Below are 25,572 nucleotides of genomic sequence, written 5' to 3'. Positions count from 1 at the left end.
TCATCCCTGATGGAATGAAAGCTTGTTCTTTCTCCACTTTCTAATCTTAGTTAACAGCACAACTGTTCATTTTTTTTTTCCTTGCTCAAAGCCCTTCTCTAACTTTGCACCTACAGCAGTGATTGGCACAAAGCAGAGCCAATAAATATTTACTAAATGTCTATACTCTGTGGCTGGTACTTAGGGAGCACCCAGCTAATTTTAGCAGGAAGAATAATGACAGCTTCACTTGTTGAAGAGCTACCATGTGCCACTAATAAGGTTTGGTATCCCTTGGCTCAAAGATAGAGGAATGAAAATGTAGCCTCTGTAAAGAGAGTTTAAGGCTTTTCCCTAGAACCTGGGGATAGAAGGGGAGAATGGATAGTCACTGAGTCCCTACGCATGCCACGTATCCTTGTCATCACGCCGAACCCCAATAGTAAGAGCTGAGCCCCTCAGGTTTCACCCAGGAAAATCAAAGCTCAGGCACATTATATAACTTGCCTGAGACTGCACAACCAGTACCCTGTTCAGGACTTGAGCTTCTTGTTATACTTGGTCTATCTGATCAGTGAATGACTAAATGAGCAAGCAGCTAGCTATTTATCTGCCATTGTCATTAGCTAAACTGTGAGTTTGATAGCAGGGAATTTGTTTCATGCTTCAGGGTCTGGCACTGAGTACTTGCTTAAGAAATGCCAATGAAGTGAACATCAGGAAAAGGTGAGTAGAATGCTGAACTAGGAATTGAATCAGCCTCCTTCTATCTGTTCCATTGTAAGTCATTCATTCCTTAAGTCTATTACCTCATTTCTTTCATTCTCAAGTCTGCAAAAGGGGGAACCAGCACTTCTTCCAGCCCCCAAGAAACAGAAGTTGAGTTCATTAGAGAAGTTAGTGGAGAAGCTTTTTGAATGTTCAGGACAGCCAGATGGGAACTCAGAGCCTCCTGTCTAATGCATTGGTAGGCAGCAAGCAGTAGCTACTGAGTAATTTTTTGGTCCTGGGGTGTTATGTGGTCCATGTCTACTAGTTTGCATAATTTCTGAGGCAGACTGTGTGAAGTCATGATAGGGAGGTGCTTGAGGTGTTGGGCCCAGAGGCAGGATTGCTCTTTCACTCTTCTGCCTTGAGTCTTGAACTCTCATTTGGTAGAGGACACATGCATCACCTAGAAGGACTGCTGGTTCTCCATCTCAGAGCCTTCAGGATGATCCAAGAGCATTCCTATTGTTTCCTCTCTCCTTTTTATTTCTTGGTCACACCAAAAGCTTGTGTCCTGACCATCTTTTTAAGGCCTCAGGTCCTTGCTGAAACTGAGGGGAAGAGACTGGTTTAGGTGTAGGGTTTCTGCCACAGAGGTCAGTAGCCTCTGATCTTGGCCAAGGTTCTGATGTCTTTCCAATAAGGAAAGTAGCTTGTTCCTTCCCACTGGCCGCAGTACTGTCTTTAAGGTACCTGCCATTTGTCCTGACAGGAATGCCCAAGCCTCTGGTGTCAGCTGGAAGCGTTTAGTTGGAAGCAATAAAACCATCCCAGGCTAAATAAAAGGGAATGTCAGAAGGACATTGGGGGTTCCTAGAACTGACAGACAGCTGACAAATTGAGCCTGGACAGTGGCTATGGCTGGAGTCCAGAAAACAGGGACTTCCATGTTGTGTGTGACTGGATGAAAACCATTTTAACCATTTGCCTCTACTCAAGATTGCCCTCACGTGGGTCACACATGCTCTCTGGCAAGAAGAAGGAGTGATGTTTGGCAGGAAGAATGGATGTTCGCATTGGAGCTTCTTTAAGTGTTTCAACACCAGCCCTGCCAGTACCTTTCAGGAGAGGCCCTCCTCACAGTGTCCCAAGTGACTCCACCCTTCATGTCCTCCTCAAGCCTCAGCATCCTGCACTGTTTTAGCAATTTTTTGTTATTTTTAACTGACACAATAATTGGACAGCCTGTGCTATTTGTAACATTTGATGATACCCCTTCTTTTGTTTCAGATATTGATCACCTGTGTTCTCCTTTTTGTCTTGATCAGTCTAGCTTGGAATTGATCAATTTTGTTGATCTTTTCAAAGAACCAACTTTTGACTCTGTTGACTTTTTTTTATTGTTTGCTTTATTTCATTGATTTCCACTCCTGTTTTTATTACTTCTTTTCTTCTACTTACTTTGGGTTCAATTAGTTGGTTTTGTTTCGGTTTTTCTGAGCTTCTTAAAGTGGATCTATAGATCATGGATTTGGCCTGTTCTTTTCTAATATAGGGGATTACAGCTGCCAATCTTCCTCTAATGACTGTTTTTACTACATTCCACAAATTTTGCCCTATGTGTGTATATTTCAGGGGTCAGCCAGAGATTTGGGCAGAGTTTATATGCAGGATTTGGTCTCTCCTTTCTCTCAGTCTCCAGATGCTATGGTACCCTAAACTCAGGTTCCTGGTTTTTCTGTTTGATTTCTAGGCTTCCATTGTGTCATCAGAGAGGGCCTGTTCTCAGGTAAAGCCATAAAATGGTGTACCTACCCAGTGCATTTCCTCCTATCACATGTTGACTGTCCTCCCAGCTTCTGCCTATTTTTGTTCATTGTGCAGGACCTTCACAAGTTATATTTTCATATTTTTCCGGATTTTTTTTTCTGCAGGAAGTGTTATGGGTAGAATGTTTGTATATTCCCCAGATTCACATATTGAAGTTCTAATCCCCAATGTGAGAGAATGTGGGGGTAGGGGTTTTGTTGGGTAAGTAGGTTTAGATGAGGTCATGAGGATGGACCTCCACCATGGGATTAGTGTCCTTATGAATAGATGAAGAGACTGGAGGTTTCTTTTTCTCCTCACCATTTAGGGAAAGAATAAGATGGTAGCTGTCTGCACACCAGGAAGCCCTCCCTCACCACAGACCAAATCTGCTGGTATGTTGGGTCTTGGACTTTAGCCTCCAGAACTGTGAGAAAGAAATGTCTTCATGGTGTTTGTGTTAGCAGCCCAAACTAAGACTGGGGAGTTAGTCTGATTGAAGCTCTTCTGCTACATGAGAAGTAGATGTCCTTCTGTGTGTACTAGAGTTATGCCACCTTGTGTCATGAAATGCCATTGATCTCCAACTAGATTGTGAGGTCAGTCAGGAGGCCTCTGGATCTTGAACCACATTGTAGACCCTGGGACCCACAAAGGGTTGCTGGTTTAGCCAGACTTTTGTCCTGTGGCTTTAGCTGCTCTGCATCCTGTGCCTCTGCAAACGCCAAGATCCAGCTGCCTCTGTATCTCTTGCTGAAGACTTTCAGGCACTACGTGGGCAGCGTGTTCACAAAGGACCTTGCAGTCTTCCTCATCTCACTGCTCTTCCTGTGTGGAGCATTCATCTTTCTTTTGTGAAGAAACATTTTTTTCTTTTTCTTCAATTCTTCTTCGTAAGGGAGTCTCATTGCAGCCTCTGCTTGGTTTCTGGCCTCATGATCTCTTGTCTATCTAAACCACACATTGGTACATGATCTTCTTACCTGTGTCTCTTTCCCCTTTGCAATCTGCTCTTAATGTGGATAGAGTCTGACTTTAGATAGAGGCATTGTTGAATATTAATGTCCCTGGTTAAAACTCTGAGCACCTCTCTGTTACTTACAGGATGGAATACAGATCTCTGAGCATAGCATAGTACTGGGGGCTTTGGCCCTGCCTGACCTTTCTGTCATTCCCTATGTTCTTCCTCACTCATTCTGAGACGCACACACCTGCTCACAGGACAGCTCCTGTGAGCACCTGCTCATGGGTTGCACCTTGTGTGCTCTATCAGTTTATCAGATATTCCCTCCAGTCCTTAACTAGGCTGTTGCCTCCTGTCTAGACCTTCTTTCATACTTCTAAGGCAGAGTTTGACAATCTTTCCTCTTCATATACTTCCTAAATAATAGTTTATGTGCTGTCTTACAATTAGTTATATAATCTGTAGTTTAAATGATGGCTGGGTACTTTGTCTCATTTATCTCAGTGCCCCCAACACAGAGTAGAGCTCAGTAGGGCATGTTTAAATCAACAGAGGTCTCTCCCAGGGCTATGGATAGTCAGCCTGGGGTGGTAACCTGAGCTGTGGAAGACATTTGTGGTTACTGTTGAACTCAGCAGATGGGTCCTGTGTCCACCATGCTGGAAAACTGATTCATATTCAGTATGTGTGCTTCAGATTTTTTCTAAACCTCCATGATAAAGTCCAGGGCAGTGAAAAACTAAGCCATCTTTACTCTCTGCCCACCATCAAGAAGTAGAATATATTTGCTTCAGTGTCCAGATGAGATGATGCCTTTGATCTTAGGTGAGCAGTGAGCATGTGATATGCATGCTGAGGAGTGTGAGGAACTCAACTCTGTGGGTATTGGACCTGTCGTTGTTTGGTACCCTTCCTGCAGAAAGGGATTATAAGGTAGAATCAGTAATTTTCAAAGATATATAAAAATATTTGACCAATAGATGTTAAAGATAAGGAAAAAGGGACCTCTGATTATTAAGGTCTTATTAGGTGCCAGGATTTAGCTTATCCTTACCACAGTACAGAGAGAGAAACTGAGGCTCATAGAGGTGAGACAACTCTCTCAAAGCCACACATTTAGTAAGGCTCGGAGTTGGGGTTCTAAACCAGGACCCACTGGCTGTAAGAATCAAATGAAGTAGTTTATGTATCTGATTGTCTGTGGCTTGCTCTAGACACTTGAGTGAACATCTTCTGTCTCTTTCTCACTCCAAACATGTAACAAATGTTTCTTGTTCTGTGCTAGCCTCATCTGCCAACAGCTTTAAGTGAGAACATCTCTGTGTGCACTGTCTCTATCATCTCTGTGACCACAAACTGACCTACTTGTTCAGTTCCTGCTTTTGAGTATTTGTAGAATAGATGATGAAACCTGGCAGAATCTTCCTGCAAATGTGTGCTGCTTGTGTTCTGCTTGAACATCTAGGATTCTGAGCAGTGAAGTCCTGAGGGCTTGCTTTATCAAGAAGCATGGTGCCTCGCCTTTGCCATGAGGAGGAAATGGGATGATTCGAAAGTCTTTTGGTTCTTAGAGTAGCTGCCATGCTCGTGCTTGAGTGTGCCTTTCTTGTTCTTTCTGCTTTGTGGCATTCTTGGGAACAACACTCAAGTAGTACCTCCTGGTAGTCTGGCCCAGAGAATCAGAGAGGGCTGGTGTGGGACCAGAAATGATCAGACCCATCCGAGTTAGGGCCACAACACTTCACAGAGAGAACAGGAACTTTGAGGGCATGACTCTCCTCAGTCAGCATCTACTGGTATCTGAAGGGCTGGAGAAGTCCTCACATTAGCATCTTGTCTCCCTAGCCATCGTGTCAGGCCGGACAGTTTGCAGGTCCAGCCTCATCTGGGTGTTCCCCATGTAGCTAGGAAGTGTGACTGAATTTCTCTTAGGGTGCAGTGGGAAGTCATCAGTCCCTGCATGTGAGCATGTGCACACATATGCACATGGATGCACACACACACCAGCAGGCATGTATATACATGTGTACATAGAAGTACATGCTAATGTGTACATGCTGATATACTTATCTTTCAGAGCTCTGAGCAGTCAAAACCCTGTACTGCGAAGATTTGCTAGTTAAGGAGCACCTTAGGAAGCTAGTTTCCTCCTGGGGTTGGAGGTACACATTTCATACTCTGTGGCTGGCTCTGCCTTCTTCAGGACACCTTGCCTTCTTCCTTGACCTGGGGACAGGAAGCTAGCTTTTTCCAGAAACTTGATAACTCCTTTAAGCTGGAAGATTTATCACTATTAAAGATAACAATATGTGTTAATCCTGAAAAGTTTCTAAACAGCTTTGTTAGAACAATTTGCACAGTGCCTTACACTAGTATTTCTTTGATAAAGACCTACTGAGAAGCAGTGTGGAGAATGGAAAGAACATAAATTTGATATTTACACAAACTTGAGTCTACATCCAGTCTGGCCATTTCATAGCTATTCTATCTGGGCTCAGGGTCCTCATTCAGCATCTGCCTAATAGACAGTGGTGTCATACTGATGAGTATTATTTGTTGGAAAATAAATATCTCATCCCCCCAAGAAGATTTTTGAACATTATAGTGTTGGCATTAGGTGGCCTAAGTTACGCTGCTGTTAAAATTACCAGTGTCATTGCTCTGTAGGCATTCTTGCTATGCATGAACTGATAAATGCAACTCAAAAGTCTAAATGCAACTCAGCAGACATTTATGCAGCACACTATGCACCAGGTACCATGCCAGACATGGGACACTGAAAGCGCTCAGGTTCTTCTCTCACGTAGCTCCTACATCTGCAGGGGATCAATAGCTATTGATTAGCTAGTACAACAATAATTAGATTAATTATAAAATATATTTAAGTGCTGTGGGAATACAGAAGGGAGATACAGTTCTGTTTGGATGGAGAAAGAAAATACATGTCAGGAATCTTAATTGCAGCCATTGAAACCAGCTCCGGATATCATAAAACAAAAAAAGGAATTTATTGGAGGGTTGTTGGGAGCACAACAGTGGGCATGGGGATGTGGGTCCAGGCTTATAGAATGGACTGGAAGCACTGGCCTTGCCAGTTGGGTCCTCATTGTACCACTACTACCACGATGGTCATTTGTCAGTCTTTCTCAGTTCCTCCATTCTGTGTAACTTTTCAGGATTCAGTTTTGTGAGATGGTGACTATCTGAGCCCACATCTGATGCCTACCCTTGACTAGTCCAAGGCAGAGAGTGTGTATTTATCTGGCCCCGTCTTACAAATAGGACATTTCCTCCCCCAGGACTCCAACGTGTGATTGAATACAGTCTGAAGGAAGCTTGTGTCCTGAACAGTTGAAAAGCAGAGCATTTGAACAGAACCTTGAAGAATTTACCAGGCAGACAGGCAGGATAGAGAAAAAGACACATTTCTGCAGAGAGCAAAAGAAACCAGAAGCAAGTGTCCTGGTATCTATGGAGAAGTCCAGCTCTGTTGTACAATAGCCAGTGTTTTATAGCTGGTTGAGACTAGGTCAAACAAAACTGTTACTTCAGTTTCTAATATCCATTCTTCCAAGAGAAAACTCAAACATGGATTCTAGATGGGTCCACAAAGAGTTTGAGCAGGTTTCTGATTGGCTTCTGGGGACCCCAGTGGGAGGTTACTAGGGCCCAATAAGCCACAGTTAGCCCGGAGCGGTAGCTCTGTGTTCTGCAGTGTTGTCATCTCAGCCCACGTTGTGGACAGTCCTGCCCACAGAGCCAGTAATCCCACTAGGAGATGGGAGGCACCTACTTGCCTGCCTGCCATTCTTATGGGCTGAGGGTGTGACTGGGGCCAGGTGACCTTTCTCTGGTCAGTTAGGGATTGCTTTTCTGGCTCCTTAAGCTCGTGGTACTCTCAAGACCCTAAGTCATCAACATGCAGGACCCTCAAGTGTGAAGCTGTCCTGGGAGCATGGGAAAGCTCTATATCAGATCTGGTTGGCTCTGCCCAGAGCATGAACCTCCCTCTGACCAGGAGCCTAGGCTGTCAGCCCTTGTTCTCTGCAAGGAGCCATAGTTGTCGCATGTCATGTTAAGCACCTTCTTTCAACTCTTATTATTTGGACCTGTAGTGAGAGGCAGCAGGCCCCAAGCTGAATTATTAGCTCCTTTTTTCCCCTAACCCATCTCTGTCTTTTCAGCCTGCAGATTCAGTGACCCTGCTTTCCCCAACTCTGGCTTATTTCAAGTGGCATGTTCTTACCCTGCACCTACAGACAGCCCCTGCCTCACTCACAGGCAGGGATTCTATTCTCCATCATTACTTTTTAAAAGGTGTTCAGCTAGAAAATTGCATATTATTTCCTCTGTAAAGGTTTTTCCTTGCTGCCTTTGTGTAGCTACAGCTGTTATAGCCACAGTTGATATTTTGTGTGCCTGTGCATGCAAGTGCATGGTGTGGGAAGAGAGATAATCAGACCATCCTCTTGGGCAGCAGCCTTCCAGTTCAGCTTTTATGAACTGGATTTAAAAAATAAATAAGTTAGATCATATCACTCTCCTGCTCAGAGCTCTCCATTTGCTCCCCAGGCTTGTAGAAGTCAGTGCAAACCTCTCGCCACAGCCTGCAAGTCCCTGCACCTTCAGGCCTCAGCCTGTTTTTCATGCTGTTGCTCACACTACCCTCACTCCACCCCCAGCTATTTGTCTCAGTGTTTGTTATGTTCTCCCTGTCCCTTGAATATGTCACAGTTGTTCCCACTCAGAGGCCTTTGCATTTGTCTTTTCTGCCAGGAATGAACTTCCCTGGGATCTTTGTGGCTTCTCTATCTGTCACACAACTTTCAGCTTGAATGTCACCTCCTGAGAGGGGCCTTTTCTGGTCACCACTATAAATTAGTCCTCAGCCCCATCTCTTTGGCTGCTGGTTCATTTTTTAAGCTCTTCATCATATGATGTCTTAAGTGCTTCTTCATTTCTGCTCATCTTTCCATCCCTTCCTTGTGTTTCTCATTCTTTGCAGTATCCCAAACTCCAAGAATAGTCCTGGGTCCATTTAGAGAAAACAAAACAGAGAAATGTCAGTAAGGACATTTCATGAGAAGAGCAAAAGGCTATAGCAGAGATGGAGAAAAGGTGTTGTGAAGAGAGAGGGTGCCCCCGGGAAGTAGAAAGTGTTGGCCAAGTTAGAAGTGCTCTTGTAGACTCCTTTGCCAGGCCTGCTGAGCCCCAGGAAAACTGAACTGTCATGACACAGGGCCAGGAAGACAGCACTGAGGATGTGGGGTGGGATGCACCATGGTAATGAGCACAGGAAAGGGACCTAGCCAGCCTGTTTTTCCTTGGGAGAAATAGTACTTTGGGCTTTCACCATGCAAGAAGTTCCAATTGTTGCTCTGTATAAACCCGGATCCTTCCAGTCAGTGCTAAGGGGACTTGTGTGCCACAGTGGTTCTGTGTTTCATTTTCACCCATATCATTTCTCTGCCCTGGAACTTTACTAGAAACTGTGGAGTTGACATCATGGTTTCTTTAAGACAACCTTGATTGGCAAATTATGCTTGGTGGATCTTCCTGCTCTAGGACAGGAAGCCCATTACTTTAGGATCTTAGCTATGCCATCTTGTTGCTTGTGTGGCCCCAGGTGACTTAACTACACTCCTTCTTTAAAATGGGTTTAATAATAGTTATCTGCCTGACTGGGTTATTGTGTGAATTAAAGGAACACATAAGTAATTGTTTATTAGCTATTAATAAATGCTCACTGCAGCTTTTGTTCCAGATTACTTCATGATACTTCTCTGATCCTTGTTTTGATCATAAATGAGATGATACTTCTTGTCTTGATCAATACCTAAGTGTTGCTAAGAGGGGGTTATGCATTGGGTAAGATATGTCAGACATGCAGAGTTAACTGTAAGTTAACTGTTTTGCTCTTCCCTTACTTGGGCCCCAGGGAGCAGAGCTCTGCTTGTCTAGGAGTTCACCTGTCCTGTGATCTCTCATACCTGAAGCCTCCTGTCTCATGTCCTCCCTGATGTGGACACAGTCCATAGTATAGGTGGGACTGGGACACAGTCTCAACACAGTGACTTGTGAATGGAGGTTTGGAAGAAGCAAGGATGAGCAGACATAGTCTTCAAATGATGTTCTCCTTAGTAATAAAAGGAAATGGGGGCTACAGAGAGAGCCCACCATAGCTCAGCAGATGGTCTTGTAATAGAATTTTTTTTTTTTAAGTTTTTTGTGCAATATCAATGTTTGGAGTAATGAGGAACAAAGACATGGCTATGAGTGTCCTTTTCCATGGCACATTTCTGAGTCCTTTCCTTCCTGGCACAGGTAGGTGGTTTTGGAAAGTGAGGGACCCAGTCATAAAGAAGTGGCCTGTCCTGATTTCTTTGTGGACTCTGAGGAGCTGGAACTTTGTCCTGGCGTCACAGAGCCTCTGACAGGCATTGCCCCTCCCCACTCTGCTGAGCATGGCTTTGGCAGGAGTACTTGATAGTCTGTGAAGAAATATCTGCAGTTTTACATCCCTGGACAAGCTACAACCCCTGCTGAACTGCACTGGCCCATGGAATTACGTGACCTGGGAATGTGGAAAGGATTCCCAGGACTCTTACACCAGGTATCACTACGAGGAAACAGAAGTTCAGAAAGATTAAGGGCCCCATGCACTGTCTCATGGTGAATCGTCATTAGAGCCAGAATTTGAACCTAAGCCTCTTACCCTCTTTATTACCACCACCTTCGTGATTTGCACGGCTCTGCCCCAGATCAGCAACTTAGCACCACCATTTGTTGTGTTCTCTCAGCACACATTCATTTTGTAACCCTAGGAAAGGACAGTAGTACAGTTTGGCACTTGGCTTCCAGGGACTGACCATCTGGGAAGAGTATTGGCAGATAAGAGGGCAGATGAACACACACCTTCCTGTCTTCGAGCTTATCTCTGCATAAACACAAGAGCATGTACGTAATAAGCTATGTCCTAGTAATAATTTTGTGGCCCATGTAAGCATATCCACATGCTAACTACTATGCTAGCTTTATAACCATGTGTCACGGTACCTAGGTGGCTTACAGGTGTAAGACCACTAATTTCACCTATCATTACACTACAGGTACATACAGTTTCCCATTTGCAGGCCAGAAACCTAGGGCAGTCATGGTTTTCCTTCTTCCCCTTTGCATTTGATTAGTCTTCTCCTGGGTCTTGGCTCCATGCCAGCACCCAGCCTCAGGTGAGGTCCTCTTCATGTGCATCCTGGAGAACTGCATCAACTGCATCAGCCTTCTCACTGGTCTCAGAAGTTTTATTTATTTATTTATTTATTTATTTATTTATTTATTTATTTATTTATTTTTGTGGTTCTGGGGATTGAACTCAGCCTTGCACTTGCTAGGCAAGCTTTCTACCACCGAACCATGCCCCCACAGCCCTTCTGTAGTGTATTTCAGTACAATTTGTTTCCTTGGCAATCCTCTTATTTTAGCATCTTTACTGATGTCTAATTCACATACCATGAAATCACCCATGTAAAGTGCGACAATCCTATGGTTATTAAGTGTATTCACTGAGTTACACAACTTTTCATCACCCTAGAAGGAAACTCTTTGCCATTAGTTGTCAGTCCACATTCTCCCCAGCCCTTGGCAACTACTCATCTGCTTTCTATCTTTGTGTTTGCCTAATCTGGACATTCATATGGCACACTCATACAATATCTAGATTGCTTCTTAGCATATTGCTTTCAAGGTTCATTTCTGTTGTAGCATGTATTAGGACTTCATTCCCTTTTCTGTCTGAATTACACTTCATTGAATAGACATGCTACATTTTTTAATCCATTTATTAGTCAACAGACTTTTAGGAGCTGAGCGTAGGGGAAAATGAGACTTACTGGCACAGTTTCTTTTTGGGGTGATGAAAATGTTCTAGAATTAGATAATGGTGATTGTACAACTTTGTGAATCTACAAAACTACACTACAGATTTTTAAAGGGTGAGTATTATGATATGTGAATTATGTATCAATTTTAAACATTAAATCACTTCGTAAAATGAAATCTGTAACAGCATATGGGACATAGAAAGAGGGAGGGCAGACAGTGTAGTGAGGGAGAATAAACAATGGTGCAGAAGCTGACGCACAACATCCTGAGCGCCTCTGTATCAGTGCCGAGAACAGAGGTTACCTCAGATCATCTCTAAGGTATATTTGTCTTTGAGATTTGCCTTTTTACGTTAAAAAAACTGTTACCCATTATGGTTGTAGATAGGTATGTTTTCTTTCTCGAGTGAATATTTAATAACACTTTTATTCTCACAAAAATAATTCTTGACTGGCATTTAGTTTGAGAAAACTAGATTGTATCAGATACTGCATTTAGCACTTTATATGCATAATCTTAATTAAATTCAGCACAAACTCATGACATATAGTGTTACTAATCTCCTCATTGGATAGACTAGGAAACTGAGGCTTAGAGAAGTTAACAAAGGTTACTAAGCAAGAAGAGATGGAGTATTGGGGGTCTTGGTTTTCCTGGCTCTTAACACCAGCTCTCTGTTATCTGTAAGGATTTTGGGGACATCATGTAGATGCATTGTGGATCTCACAGCATCTTTGGCATGTCATTGTAGCTGTCATTTGTGTTTCCACAGGCATGATCTAGTGCCTGGCTACTCAGGGTAACCCTTTTGGGAGTTTGTTAGAAATGTGCAATCTTGGGCCTGTCCCAAACCTGCCAGTTCAGAATCTGCCCTTTCTCAAAATCCCAGGTGATTCAAGTGCACTTTAAATGTTTGAGAAGCACTGTTACCATGATGTTCTTAGAGGCATGCTGTTTGATGATAAGTGATTTTACGTTATTGAAACACACAGCTCAGAATAGAATGACTGACTGGGTCTCCAAATGTTGTGAGGCTGGTTACCTGGAAGTCAACCCTACTTCTGTGTGACCTGCAACAAGTCACTAAATCTGAGTCTTATTTTCTTCATACATGAAACAAGGAATTTGTTTAAATCTCAGTTTTCAGAATAAATGCATTTAAGCCCACTAAATCTCTCGGATAACTCATTAGCTTTTTAATGTAGAAGTTCATTCTTTTAATTTAAAACTGAAAAAACTGATATTTTTATTTGACACAAGAATTTGTGCATATTTATGGAAAACAAGGTGATAATTCAGAACATGTATACCGTGTGTAATATTTGAAATTTCTATTTCTTTTAGCTCATGAGTTATTTAGGAGGGCATATTATTAAAACTCACCTTTAACTGTCCTTTTCATTATGTTGGAAAGTTATTTTTGGCTGGGGCGTATAACCTAAGAGAGTGATCAGTTTTTACAAATGTTCTACTAAACTCTGAAAAGAATATAAACATCATTTTTGAGAATAGAGATTCTAGATATAATATGCCCATTACATCAATCTTGTCAATATTGTAAATCAAACATTCTAAATTCTTACTAATTTTTCCTCTCCTATATTAGAAGAAAGGCATTCAGTGTTGTACCAGTAAGCATGACTTTATTTATGTAAGTCATTCTAATTTTTAGCATATCCTTCATCCAGTTAAGGAGATTTCTTGTTAGTTTGCTGGAACTATTTTCTTAAATGTGTATTTTTATTTGCCTCAGGCAAATAAAAGCAGAATATTTCCTTTTCCTATGTCTTTGAAATGATTGTATGATCCTCCTTTTATCTGTTTTTGTGGTAAAGTATATTGGTTGATTTTTATGTTAAAACAACCTTGGACTCTTGATTGTGGGACTTCCCTCCTTCTCCGTTTGCTGAGAGAATTTGCTTAGAAGTGTTATTTCTGCTGGTTGCTGGTGGCTCACACCTGTAATCCTAGCTACTCAGGAGGCAGAGAACAGGAGGACTGTGGTTCAAAACCAGCCAGGGAAAATAGTTTATGAACCCAATCTAAAAAAAAAAAATTACCAAAAAGGGCTGAGTGGAGGCCCTGAGTTCAAACCCCAGTACTTAAAAAAAAAAAGAAAGAAAGAAAGAAAGAAAGAAAGAAATTATTTTTCTTTCTTAAATTCTTGATAACCATTAATCAACAAAGCCACTTGTCCTGGGAAGTTATTTAAAGTTTTTTTTGTTGTTGTTGTTAGTCAAGGAAACTTATTTAAAATTTTTAGGTATGCAGTTTTTATATTTCTGTTACTGCATTATTAGCATTATGTTTCTTGATGAGTTGGTTAGTTGAGTTTCTGGGTTGATACTTTTTAAGACACTGGAAAATTTTCACCCATTGTTCTTCAGATATTCAAATATTTTCTCACTACCATCGCTCCTCCCTAGAACTCAATTACATGTGTGCTAGGCCACTTGATAGTGAGGCCTCTCTCCTGTCATTACAATAGTATTCACTTTTCAGCCTTTCATTTCAAGTATTGTACTTTTCAGCTCCTGAAATTCCATTTGATCCCTTTGAGTGACTTCCACTTACATTACTATATTTACATTCTCTTTAAAAAAAATTGTGTTTGTGGTACTGGGGTTTGAACTCAGGGTCTCGAGCCACTCCACTGGCCCTTTTTGTGTAGGTTTTTTTCGAGATAGGGTCTTCTTGAACTGTTGGCCCTGGGCTGGCTTCAAACCAAGATCCTCCTGATCTCTGCCTCCTTAGTAGCTAGGATTATAGGTGTGAGCCACTGGCACTTCGCTTTTTTGAAATATTTAAACAAATTTATAGTAGCAAATTTAAGGTTCTTTTCTGGTAATTACATCATCTCTGTCATTTCCGCATATCTTTCTTTTGGTCAGGACTTAATTATTATTTAATTAGTAATATGTTTAATTTCTAAACATTTGAGAATTTTCTTGGTGTCTTATTAATTCCTAATTTAATACTTTTGTGATTCTAGAGCATACTTTGTGTGATTTTATGCCTTTCAACTTCTTTCTGCTGAGGTTATGGTCTCCCTCAGTGTTTGTATACGCTGTAGCCGTTAGTTAGGGTGTCCTATAAATGTTAGTTGGATAGTGCTGTTCACGTCTTCCATGTCCTTACTGATTCTTTTGTCTGCTTGCTCTACTAGTACTTTGAGGGTAAAGTATTAGTTTTCTACTGTGATCGTGGACTTGCTTCTGCTCTTCATTTGTCTGTGAAACTCACTTTATGTATTCAGGAGTTTCATTGAGTGCCACATATTTAGAATTGTTACTGCTTCTTGAATAATTGTCTCTTTTACTGTTCTGAACTGCCCTTGTTACATCTGGCAATATTTTTCATCTTGAATCCTCCTTTATCTTTATTAATGTAGTTACTCTCACTGTTTGCGTGACAGACCTTCTTCCATTTTTTTCCCCCAGTTTTTTTCATTTTATATCAAGAGCCTGTCGTTATGGTTTTGCCTTTTTGTTGGGGCCTGTGGTAGGCAGAATAATGTGCCCTGCCTCAAGACATTCACCTCTAATCCCTGGAACATGTGAATGTCTCCTCTCATGGCAGAGGGGCTTGCAGTTGTGACGAAGTTATGGATATGTGTTGGAGAGATTATCATTTATCATGCAAATTGGATCAGTGTAACTCATTTGTCCTCCTAAGGGCAAGAGAGAGGCAGTAGAGACAGAAAAGTATGTGTGGTAAGGGTAAAAGAGGGCAAGGTGATGTTAAGGCCATGTGCCAGGGAATGAGGGTAGCTTCTTAGAAGCTAGTAAGGAAATAGACCTCTCTCCAAAAAGATACAGCCCTGCCAACCTCATGGTTTTAGCCAACTACTACCCATTGGAAACTTCTGAGTTCTAGAACTATAGGAGAATAATTCATGTTGCTTTAAAGGCACTGACTTTTGGGGTGTGACTTCTTATAGGAAACTAATACGGGGTCAAATGGTTTACATTTAATGTGATTGTTGATACAATTAGATTGAAACCTGTCATCCTGCAGTTTGATTTCTGTTTGTCCCATCAGTTCTTTGATCTTTTTTTTGTTTGTTTGTTTTGGGGAAGGGGAGTGTGGATCAATATATGTAGAATTCCATGATCTCCTCTATTGGCTTTTTTATTTTTTGTTACTTTTTTTAGGGCTACTGTAGAAATTGCATTTTTTTAAGGTTATGACTGTCATAACCTTAATTCCATTACTTTAGGAATTATGTAAGACCTTTACAGAACCATCCTATAAGTTCTATAAGTTTCTCAGATCTGTAATTTATTGTCTCTAATTAATTTTGGAGAATTCTTGGCCTGTATCTCTTTGTTCTTTTGCCTCATTTGTTTCTTATCCTATTAGGACTCCTATTAAATGAATGTTTTGTCATTTAATATGAACCTATAGATCTTGGGTGTCCTGTTCCATTTTATTTTTTAGTCTTTGGTCTCTGTATTTTTTAATTTGGATAATTTGTTTTCAAGTTCATTGATTCTTGCCTCTGTGCTCTCTGTCCAGTATGATAAAATCCTTGGTTCATATCCTACCATTCCCAGCATCTCAGTGGAAATGGTAGAGTCAGGCCTCCAAAAGTTTCCATTCCTGTATGAAAATACTGATAAAGGGCAGATTTAGTTTCCAGAGCTCCGAAAATTAACTCAATGGCCATCCAGAAGAACAGCAAAACTTTGGGATATTTTTATTTATCCTAGTCCATCCCTCCCTCCCCATAGCTCCAAAATGGTCTTGAAAATCAACAGTGCACAGGTAGGGTGTTGGCCTGTAGCCTGCCAGCCACTGCAGGGGGCAGAAAGGGGGTGGGGCTCTTTCAGAGATAACTGCTATTATTTTTCCTGCCTGGGGGGGTGTCCCTGGAAGATCCCACTTGCAAAGCTGTGTTTATTTGACCTGGCTCAGAAGTTACTTGTTGCAAACCACCTTTTCGGAGTGGAGGGGGGGGGGCGGAGAAGAAGAGGGGAGGGAAGGGGTATTTGTCAGAAACAGCCAGTGGCACTGTGGCTCACACCTCTAATCCCAGCTACTTGGGAGGTGGAGATCAGGAGGATCATGGTTCAAGGCCAGCCCAGGCAAAAGTTCAAGTGACCCCCATCTTGAATAATCCGGGCACCACCGTGCCATCCTAGGTATGTGGGTTGCGCAGATAGGAGAACTGTGGTCCAGGCCAGTCCAGGCATAAACAGGAGGCCTGTCTGAAAATAGCTAAAGCAAAAAGACTGGGGAGTGATGCAAGTGGTAGAGCTCCTGCCTAGCAAGCACTAGGCCCTGAGTTCAAATCCAGTACCGGAAAAACAACAGCAAAACACCAGAGGCAATTGTTGAACATTATGACTGCCTAAGGAGATAGATAACAGTTTACATAAACAATGGGGTGACTGGAAAGCTTAGAAAGGAAGGGTAGGGAGTGAGTTGTCCTCAGGGGGCTTTGAAGTGCTTCTGTACATTTCTGGGAATCTAGGCCAAGTACATGCAGGGCTCCGAACAAGTTCTCAAAGAGATGCACACCAAGACATAATCAAGCTGTCAGAGGCAGAGTCAGAGAAGTGCTTGAAGATGACAGGAGAGAAGCAACACACACACACACACACACACACACACACAGAATCCTCAGTAAGATATTTCTACAAATTTATTTGATATTTTCTGCTTACTATCCCCCCACCACTACCATTTTCCTTCAGCCCCTTGTCCTTCTCCTTTCTTCCACATGCCCCTACCTCCCTTCCCTCCATCTTCACCCATCTTCACCGTCACTCATGCCCCCCTGCTCTCCTCCAGTCTGCCTTTTGTTCTGCCGCTCCTGTCTCTGCATGCCTTCCATGCTCTTCCTTGGACATAGCCACCTGACAGGCACTCCCATTCTGTCTGTATTGCCTGGCTCCCAGCTTCCTTTCCTGCTTTTCATGTTTGTCTTCCTTTGATACTTCTGTGTGAGTCCAGTTTGCTCATTTTCCCCTTATTGCCCTCAGCTTAGGGTTTGTTTTGCCATTTTGAAGATTTTTTTTATTTTGAAGCTTTTAAAGTTATAATATTTATCCATCTTGGGGTTTGCTTATTTCAAGTTTGTAATTTCTTTTTTATAAATCAAGTTATTTCTTCATTTATCTTTTTGAGCAATTTAAACATGCATATTTAAAATCACTTATCAATGGGAAATTTTAATACCGGCTGGATATTTGATGATGTGAAAGAATTAATGTTAATTAAAAAAAATATGCAGTGATACTCTCATTCTGTTTGGGAAAATAAAGCCCTTATCTTTTAGATAAAATAATGTGCTGAAAGATGCGTGGGGGGTGGGATGGTGAAGGGTCTAGGTGAAAGGCCTCCTCAGTTTCTGGTTGTTTCAGCTTAGTAATGGCTCTCTAGAGTTGTGTAATACTGTTCTGTCTTGTGTTCAAATTTTTACATAATAAAAAGTTTTTAAAAATCCTTTGTCATAGCCAGGTGCTGGTGATTCATGCCTATCATCCTAGCTACTTGGGAGGCTGAGATTGGGAGGATTGAGATTCGAGGCCAGCCTGGGCAAATAATTTATGAGACCCCATCTCCAAAATAACCAGAGCAAAATGGACTGAAGGTGTGGCTCAAGAAGTAGAGTGCCTGCTTTGCAAGCGTGAAGCCCTGAGTTCAAATAACCACCCAGTTCCACCCACAGAAAAAGCCCTTTGTCGTATCACCTCATAACATTAGTTTCATCTGAAATGACTTCATATTTGAGTTGCTGATTTTGCTTTAACCTTTCTAATTACATTTCTTGGCATATTTGAGATCTGGTTCATGTGGAATGAGAAATTTGATTTTATCGTGTTGCTTTGTTTCCTCTCTCCCTTTCTACATGGCCTTTTTGCCCTGCCTAGCATTTCTCTAGTTTCCTACACCTGCACCCTAGGCCTGGCTGCTGTTTCTGAAGGTCTCCCTGGTGGTGCTGGCAACACTGTAATGATAGTTGATGAGTCTGGATTCATTTGTGCACCAGGGCTGGATCTGTGGCCTCCTGGCTGCCTAGGTTTAAGCAAACAAAGCCACAGTCCTGGAGAGGGTCTTCAAGAATCTTTAATTTCAGCTTCTTATTTTAGGGGGAGCTCTCCACTCCAGGTGGACAGCCTGACTTCAATCCCCTACATCTGGAGCATGGTTTATTCCCATCCCACAGAATAGAGGTTCTAGCTGCCCCTGCCTGCTCTACAACCTTGGCCCAGCAGGCCTGTGGCTGCAGCTCCACCTACTGCTTTGCATTTCTGTTCTGTTTTGGACACTTTAATCTTGTTTTTGAACCTGTTCATGTCTTTTTGGTTGTCTGTTCTTATCTGCTGTCACTCTGTGTTTAGAGCAGCAGAGATGCATCAATGTGTGAATGCACAGTGCTGCCTTGACTGAAGGAGGGCCTGACTAATCCATTGAGGGTCTTTTCAACTCCGCAATCAGACAGTCGTCCCCTGAGCAGCTCTCATAATGGTGACACTTTGCCTTTGTATCAGATACAACATTCTTAATTTAGTGTTTTCTTCCTAGAAGACATTCTTGGAAATTTCCTTAGACAAAATAGCAGCCTTATGATTTGAAGTTATTTATCCACACACACACATTTGCTTCTGAAATTATCTTATTTATCTGCACACACATTTGCCTCTCCCTACTGGGATCTAAGCTCCAGAAGACCAGAAACTTTCTCTCTCGTTTCCCTGATATCTCTAACTCCTTTACAATAGTGTCTGTCACATGGGAGACACTCGGGAACATGCTGAGGAATTACCGAGTCAGTCACTGAAACCTGCCCACACCCCTTAATTGTAGCAGCATGCTGAGTGCTACATGGTGTGTGGCCTCTCCTGCAAGCTTAGGAAGCAGGTGTTGGACTACAGAGCAGCTGCATCAAGTGGCCGGTGTTATCTGCATGTTCCTTCATTCATTGAGACTGAATCTTTGGGTGCCTGACATCCAGGTATTTGTATCACATTCATTTTGCACAGCCCTTTTTCATGTGTCACTTCCTGTTCATTGTCAATTGCAGGGGTTTCATTATAAATCTTAGAGCTGATAAGAGCTGATAGGCAGCACATGGCAGAGGCAGTGTGGGCTAGCCACCCTGCTGGCTTATTTGTGATGGAAGGCAAGGTGTTTGGGGATGTGGCATAGGTCACAGAGTTCTGGTGACGTGGGATAAAACAGACTAACCCCCCCAACAATAGCTCATTATGTCCTTACTTGGCCATTGCCTAGCAGTATTACATATTGATGTCAATAGAGAAGGTGACCTCCATGTTCTCAATCTTTCTTCCTTTTTGGTGGTACTGGAGTTTGAACGCAGGGCCTTGGACTTGCTGTGCAAGCAAGCCACGGCCCGTTTTTTCTTCAGTTAATTTTCCTCAATCCTTCTGCCTATGTCTCCTGAGTAGCTAGGGATTGTAGGTATGTGACACATGCCCCACCCTCAATTTTTCTTCCTGTGTGAATGAGTGGCCTCTCTCTAGCCTGAGGAGGTGCCACTGGTTGGACATCTCTGCCCAGTGCTCTAGTTCTGCACCCTTTCCTGACATAGGCATCCTATTGGCACAGGGCTGCAAGCTACCAGCTGAGTGTTCGAGGAGCCCCTGCCCAGAGGATGGATCACAGTGTGTCAGTTGGATGGTGGGTGGATATGAAGATAAGCCTCCTCATCCCTCCTGCCCCAGTCACCCTTAGGAACAGCAGCTGAAGAGCCTTGTGTTGGTTTTTCTTTCAGATGTTATCTTCCTGTTTGGCTGGAACTACAGGACAGAAAATGACAGTTCCAGAGCTCTGTATGGACTGCTTATTGTATCAAATGGGCTTCTCCTCTGATTGCACCAGGGTTTGTTTGCAGTTAAGTGCTGGGCTGTTGAGAGGCCCAGCATAGATTAGCCATGCTTGCGTTTCTGGGACATGACCTCAACATCATGCTTAGAAAGATCCTGTGAGAAATCCCCAGCATTCAGCCTCACTGTTTGTGTTTAGCTTTGCTGAGATGTTGGCATTCCAGACATCTTGGCATTTTTAGATATTCTACAGTATCTGGGGAGCCAAGTTGCTACTTTTCCTCCACTTGGAAAAAAGTGTGCAAGAGGAGAGCAGTTTGCTCAAGACTACACTGGGCCACTCCAAGGTTAGAGCCAGTGTTAGAACTCCTCTTGGGTGTGCAGCCTGCCACCTGCCCACACTGGTCAGGCGTTCCCCTGGGGATGGTGGCTCTTTCCTCCAGCCCTTCCACTGGCACTGGGTGCTAGTGCGTGCTGTGTGCAGTCCACTCCCATTGCTGATTCTGGAAGATTCCAGGCCAGTGGTAGTATCATTGCTGAGGACATGGGCTTTCAGAAACTTATATGTTTGCAGGATTCAAACCCATCTGCTTATAGCATTGTGTGGTTTGGAAAGAGAAACTCAGGACTTGGAAGTTGTGTAAGATTCACAGTCCACCTACTTGATAACTAGCTTGTACTCTGGAGGGTAATGAGAATTAAGTGCTACCAGGAGCCTGGAACTGTGCTCAGGCAGACTCACCCCTCACATGGGACAAACGATAAGCAGTGAAGGGGAGAGGCAGTAGGGCATGGGACCTGGTCCTGGAAAGTCCCCAAAGGGCTCTGGAGACACAAAGTCCCTTATTCCAGATAAGGGACTTGTGCTCCTGCTCTGGTGACCTTTGTGGAGACCCGGCATTGCTGTTGGGGTTTCCTCAAACCTCTATGCAGTCCTGTGGGGTGGGGAGCATAGAACATTTCTGTTCCAGTGTTACACACTATACCTGAGGAGGCTGGACATCTGTGGAATAGGGACAGTTGCTCAAGGTCACCCAGCTAGTTAAGGATGGGGCTTGGTTTCCCCAGGTCTGCTGCTCCAGGTTGCTTTCCCTGGTTAGCCAAGACTACATCCCAACTGTATCAGGAGGGAAATCTTCTGCTGTGCACACTGCACAGCGACTCATACAACTGTCAGGTGGGTGAGGTTAGCGTCCCTAGGGGTAGGAGACTGTGTTCTTCTACTGGATGCCCGATCCCTAGCCCCACAGCTCAGGGGGTGGCCACTGCTGTATGTGCTGCCAAGTGTCAGGTCTCTGAGGCCAGTGGCCAGCTGCTTTGCCCTTCCAGACCTTGTGGCTGGAGGAGCACAGCACCTCAGTGAGGCATAGCCTGCGATGATCATGGCCCAGGTCTCAGCTCCTATTGGAGTACTGAGAGCTGTGGGTCCATTTCTTAGCCCCTCTTTTGTGTCCGTCTCCTCATCTGTACTGGGGAATCCTGATAGTCTTACCTGTCCTCCAGAGGTATTGGAAAGAGCGTAGCAAACACTCTGTGGGAAGCACACAGAGCAGTGCTTGGCAGATCGTAAGCATTCAGTAAACGATGGTGATTACCATCTGCAAAATGGTTATAATAATTACCCACCTTGAAGGATTGTTGTGAAAATTCATTGTAATACATGTGTACAATCTGCAGTGTGGTGGGGTTTTCAGTTTATTATTTCTGCTCTTCTCATTGTGAGTGTTGTGAGCAGAAATGTCAGTCGCTTTCTCCCTGCAGCCCCCCATATAGCACTGTTGCTGCCAGCGGCTAAAACGGGCTTTGTTCTCTTTCAACTAGGCTAAGGAACTGCAGAACAGAGAGGCAGAGCTAAGGCGCCGCGACACCTTCTATAAGGAGCAGCTGGGGCGCATGGAGAAGAAGGTAGGCTCATGCTTGGTTGCCCTCGGGGCCATGTCTCAGAGGCACCTAACCATAATAATACACCCCCTGTCTCTGGGAGCTGCTGGCTAGGCCCTCTTGCCCAAATACCACTCAACCTTTGGACACGCCCTCCCACATTCTGCAGCCAGTGCCACAATCCCAGCCTTTCAACAAGTTGCATTCACGAAGATAATTCATTTTTAATTGGTCTGGCTTTTGTTGGATGTGGCTGGCTCTACTATAGTTCAATTTTAGAAAAAATTCACTTTCACCACAGGGCGGTGCTGAGACCCAGTATACCTTTTTCACTTGAGTTAAGCTGCATTGGGTAAAAATAATAATAATGTGAGTCTTGCTATGCAGATACATTAGAGTTGTCTTACTGATTTTCTCCTGGAGTTGGTAAGCTCAAAGTGCACTGCTGCTACACACTCACTGCTGTTCTGGGGACAAACCTTTGATATGCGTGAGGTTTAAAGACACATCAGCATGCCTTCTTAAATGCCTGTAAGGAAAGTCTGTGGAAAATTCATTGGGTAACTTGCTTACTTTTGGGGGCTTTAATTTGTTGATTATGACAGCTTTTCCCAAGAAATGGCTTAAAATGTGGGAGGGGATGGTTGGGAGGTTAAAAAAATTGTTCTCCCTCATGCCTGAGACAGCATGCCCGGCAACCTGAGCCATCATCTTATTGCAGGCAAATCTCAGAGAATCATTTGTCACGGTTTGGGGCTTTGAAACTGACAGTTTGCTTGAGGGGCTTGATTTCCACAGGGGTTTTCTCCTGTGCTGTGCCACAGTGAAGTCTGGCTGAAGTGTGGATTTCTGGGTTCCTAGGCAGTGGAACAGGAGGGAGGCTTCTCCATCAACATCCCCCCAACCTTTGCCCCCTCCCAACCCTCACTTCAGCTTGTCTATCTCTGCAAGACGTTTAGGGGAGGGCCAGAATTGACACCAGGAGCCTAGGCACCAATGATGACACCCTGCAGTTGGAGGAGCACCAGTGCTCCTCTGAGATGCCTGCCAGTGGCCCTTAATAAGCCAGTGTTTCACAGAGCAGCCTCACGCACCAGTTTGACTGTAGCATGTAATGACAAGGATTGTGATTTGAGGTCCCAGAAAAGGGTAGAAAAATTCCACCAGCCATAGCTTTAATTATCACAGTTGCCCATATGTTCCTAGGCATGGATCTTTTTTTTTCCTTTTTCCTTTTTTGTTTTTTTTTTGTTTTGTGTACAGTGCTTTGGTCTCCTACTGTTCTAATCTCCTAGACTTTGGTCTCCTCTGTGTCTAATCTCCTAGTTTGGCTGCTAGAAGCCCATGTACATGTGTCTGTTTGGGGTAGAAGGGAAATAGCCTCACTGCATTTTTCTTCCTCTGAAATTTTTCCCATTCTCCGTTTCCATTTCTACTTCAGTTTTCCCCTTAAAGACAATCCTCCACTTTGCCAAAGGAGAGGAAATTCTCCTGGCCACACCCCTCTTCTCTTCACTATGTGCCCCTCCCCACTCTTTGTAAACTGTAGTGCAGACTCCTTACATGTGCAGATGGGAGCCTTTGGAAAAATGAGGGGTTTTCTTACATGCTGTGGACAGTTATTAAGTGCTTCCAGAAGGAGGTACAAAATATACCATCTCCTTTCTGCCTCTTCAAAACAGCATCTTGCTGGTGGTAATGAAAAAGGAAAGCACCTCCACATCCCAGGAAGTGGAGATTGGTGAGGAAGATGGCAAGGGTTGCAGAAAGAGGGAGAATAATAAGGCTTAATTGTATTAGTTTTGAAAAGGGTTTTCGATCTTTTCCATGGATAATTTTATTCCTGTAATGGCTGGGAAGATGGGAAATGCAGCATCTGACAACCTTTTTTTTTTTATTAGCAGTTGCTTTTATACAATTCAGCTTTCATTTGTTGAATACTCTCAGACCTTGACATTTCTGGCTTCTGTACACACAGCTCCTGGACCTTCCAGTCATCATGATCCTTTTCTTTCTTTTCACCCTCTCTTTCTCTCTTAGTCTTTCTCCCCCCACCCCCTTACTCTCCCACCCTCCTCTCTTTCCCGCTCTCTTTTAAGTTTAGACATTGACAGTAGAAACATTTTCAGAGGAAAATCATATCAGCTGCTGTGTCATCCTTGACCTTCCAAAACAGCTCATTGATAGTGAGGACAGTTGGGGTGGGGGTGGCAGAGGCCTAGGTCTTTGGGGGCAGCTGGGGTGTGTCAAAGGCCAGCTCGAAGCCAACTGCCCTTCCATCTGTAGGCTACAGTCCTGGAGTGCTGGTTGGGTCTCCCCTTGCTTATGGTAAATAGGAAGGTAGAGAAAGCCTGTATAGAACCCAGACTCTCATTCGAGGAGGAGACTACTTTGTGACCTTTTGTATTGTAGCATTTATTCCCTAGATGATTATTCTTCAGAGTGGAGATCATATTTTTTAGAGCTCCCATACTTTATAATCTTTCTGAGTAATTATTCTTCACACCAATATTGAAGGGTCTAAGTGAAGAGTGTTTTTTCCTTTTCACCAGGGGCAGCAGTGAGCTGCCAAGGACACAGGGCCCTTGCCAGGGTCTCATGGCACCTGAGGTGGAACCCTACTGGACATGCTGTTCATAGAGGACAATAGTGTGGCTTAACTGACAGCCTGGCCACCAGAGACCAGTGGGCCAGGACTTCCGTCAGCTCTGTGTTGCCATCCTCTGCCGTCACTGTGCCTCCATATGTCTCAGTTTCCTCTATGAACCAGAGATACCAGTGCTTTCTGTGGGATGGCCAGTGGTGTTGGGGATGCTGCTCCTTGTCACAGTGCTTCCGTCTTGGATTAATGGATGAATGTGTATGTATGACGTGTGTTGTGTGTGCGTATATGTGTGTGTGTGTGCAAGCACATGTGTATGCACACTGAGGTGAGTTTTCCCATTGAAGGTGCCTGGTCCCTTCACTTGTTCTCTGGGATAGGGCAGCCTCTCTCCTAAACTTCATCAGGCTTTTTTCTCTGATGCCTGCCAGGGGCCCACAGGTCAGGCAGTATGCAGGAGGCTGAGAGCCACACGCTGCTTATACCTGGTATTTTCCCTATGCCTAACAGTGGCAGAATAAGCCCATTTCATCTATATGTTGGGCATATGCACCAGGAAGGTAAAACCCCTAACATCTGTGCCAAGTCATGGCCACTGAACCTCTTGCCATCTTAACTGCTTTTGCACTAGACACCCTTTGATTAGCTGCCACTGTGTGACTTCCTCTAGGAAGCTAAAGGTCTAAGAGTGGAACCACCCACACCATGCTTGGATTTAGCTTTCATGGGGCTGTGGTGACTTGTGCCTCTTGAATCAGTGCACCTTACTGTCTTTCAGCAGAGCTCTCCAGGCTGAGTGGCTCTGATGTAGACTCTGATAGCCCATATAGCTGACTGCTCTTGCTGGCCAAGACCTTGTCTTTTATGGTTGGTCATGGACTGAGTCTGGTGGTGCTTTGAGGAGTGAGTGTCCTGCAGACCTCATTTTAGTTCTACCTCGATGTTGGGATGGC

The 25,572-nt window shown here is 43.6% G+C and overlaps 1 protein-coding gene across 3 annotated transcripts in view; it reads left to right on the top strand.

The window, feature by feature from the left end:
* Chchd6 (coiled-coil-helix-coiled-coil-helix domain containing 6) overlaps positions 1–25,572 on the top strand; it is a 230,537-nt gene that overhangs the window by 104,044 nt on the left and 100,921 nt on the right. For 2 of the 3 annotated variants that reach the window (XM_020154463.2, XM_074044572.1), the window contains exon 5: positions 21,958–22,041. The exons of the other annotated variant lie outside the window; for it this stretch is intronic. In XM_020154463.2, coding sequence (XP_020010052.2) covers positions 21,958–22,041 — 84 coding nt within the window. The remainder of the gene's footprint in view (positions 1–21,957; positions 22,042–25,572) is intronic. 3 annotated transcript variants of the gene reach the window in all.

Source organism: Castor canadensis, chromosome 10 (genome assembly GCF_047511655.1).
Source record: "Castor canadensis chromosome 10, mCasCan1.hap1v2, whole genome shotgun sequence".
Taxonomy (NCBI): domain Eukaryota; kingdom Metazoa; phylum Chordata; class Mammalia; order Rodentia; family Castoridae; genus Castor; species Castor canadensis.
Note: the sequence above shows the minus strand (reverse complement) of the source record. Positions and strands in the feature narration are given on the sequence as shown.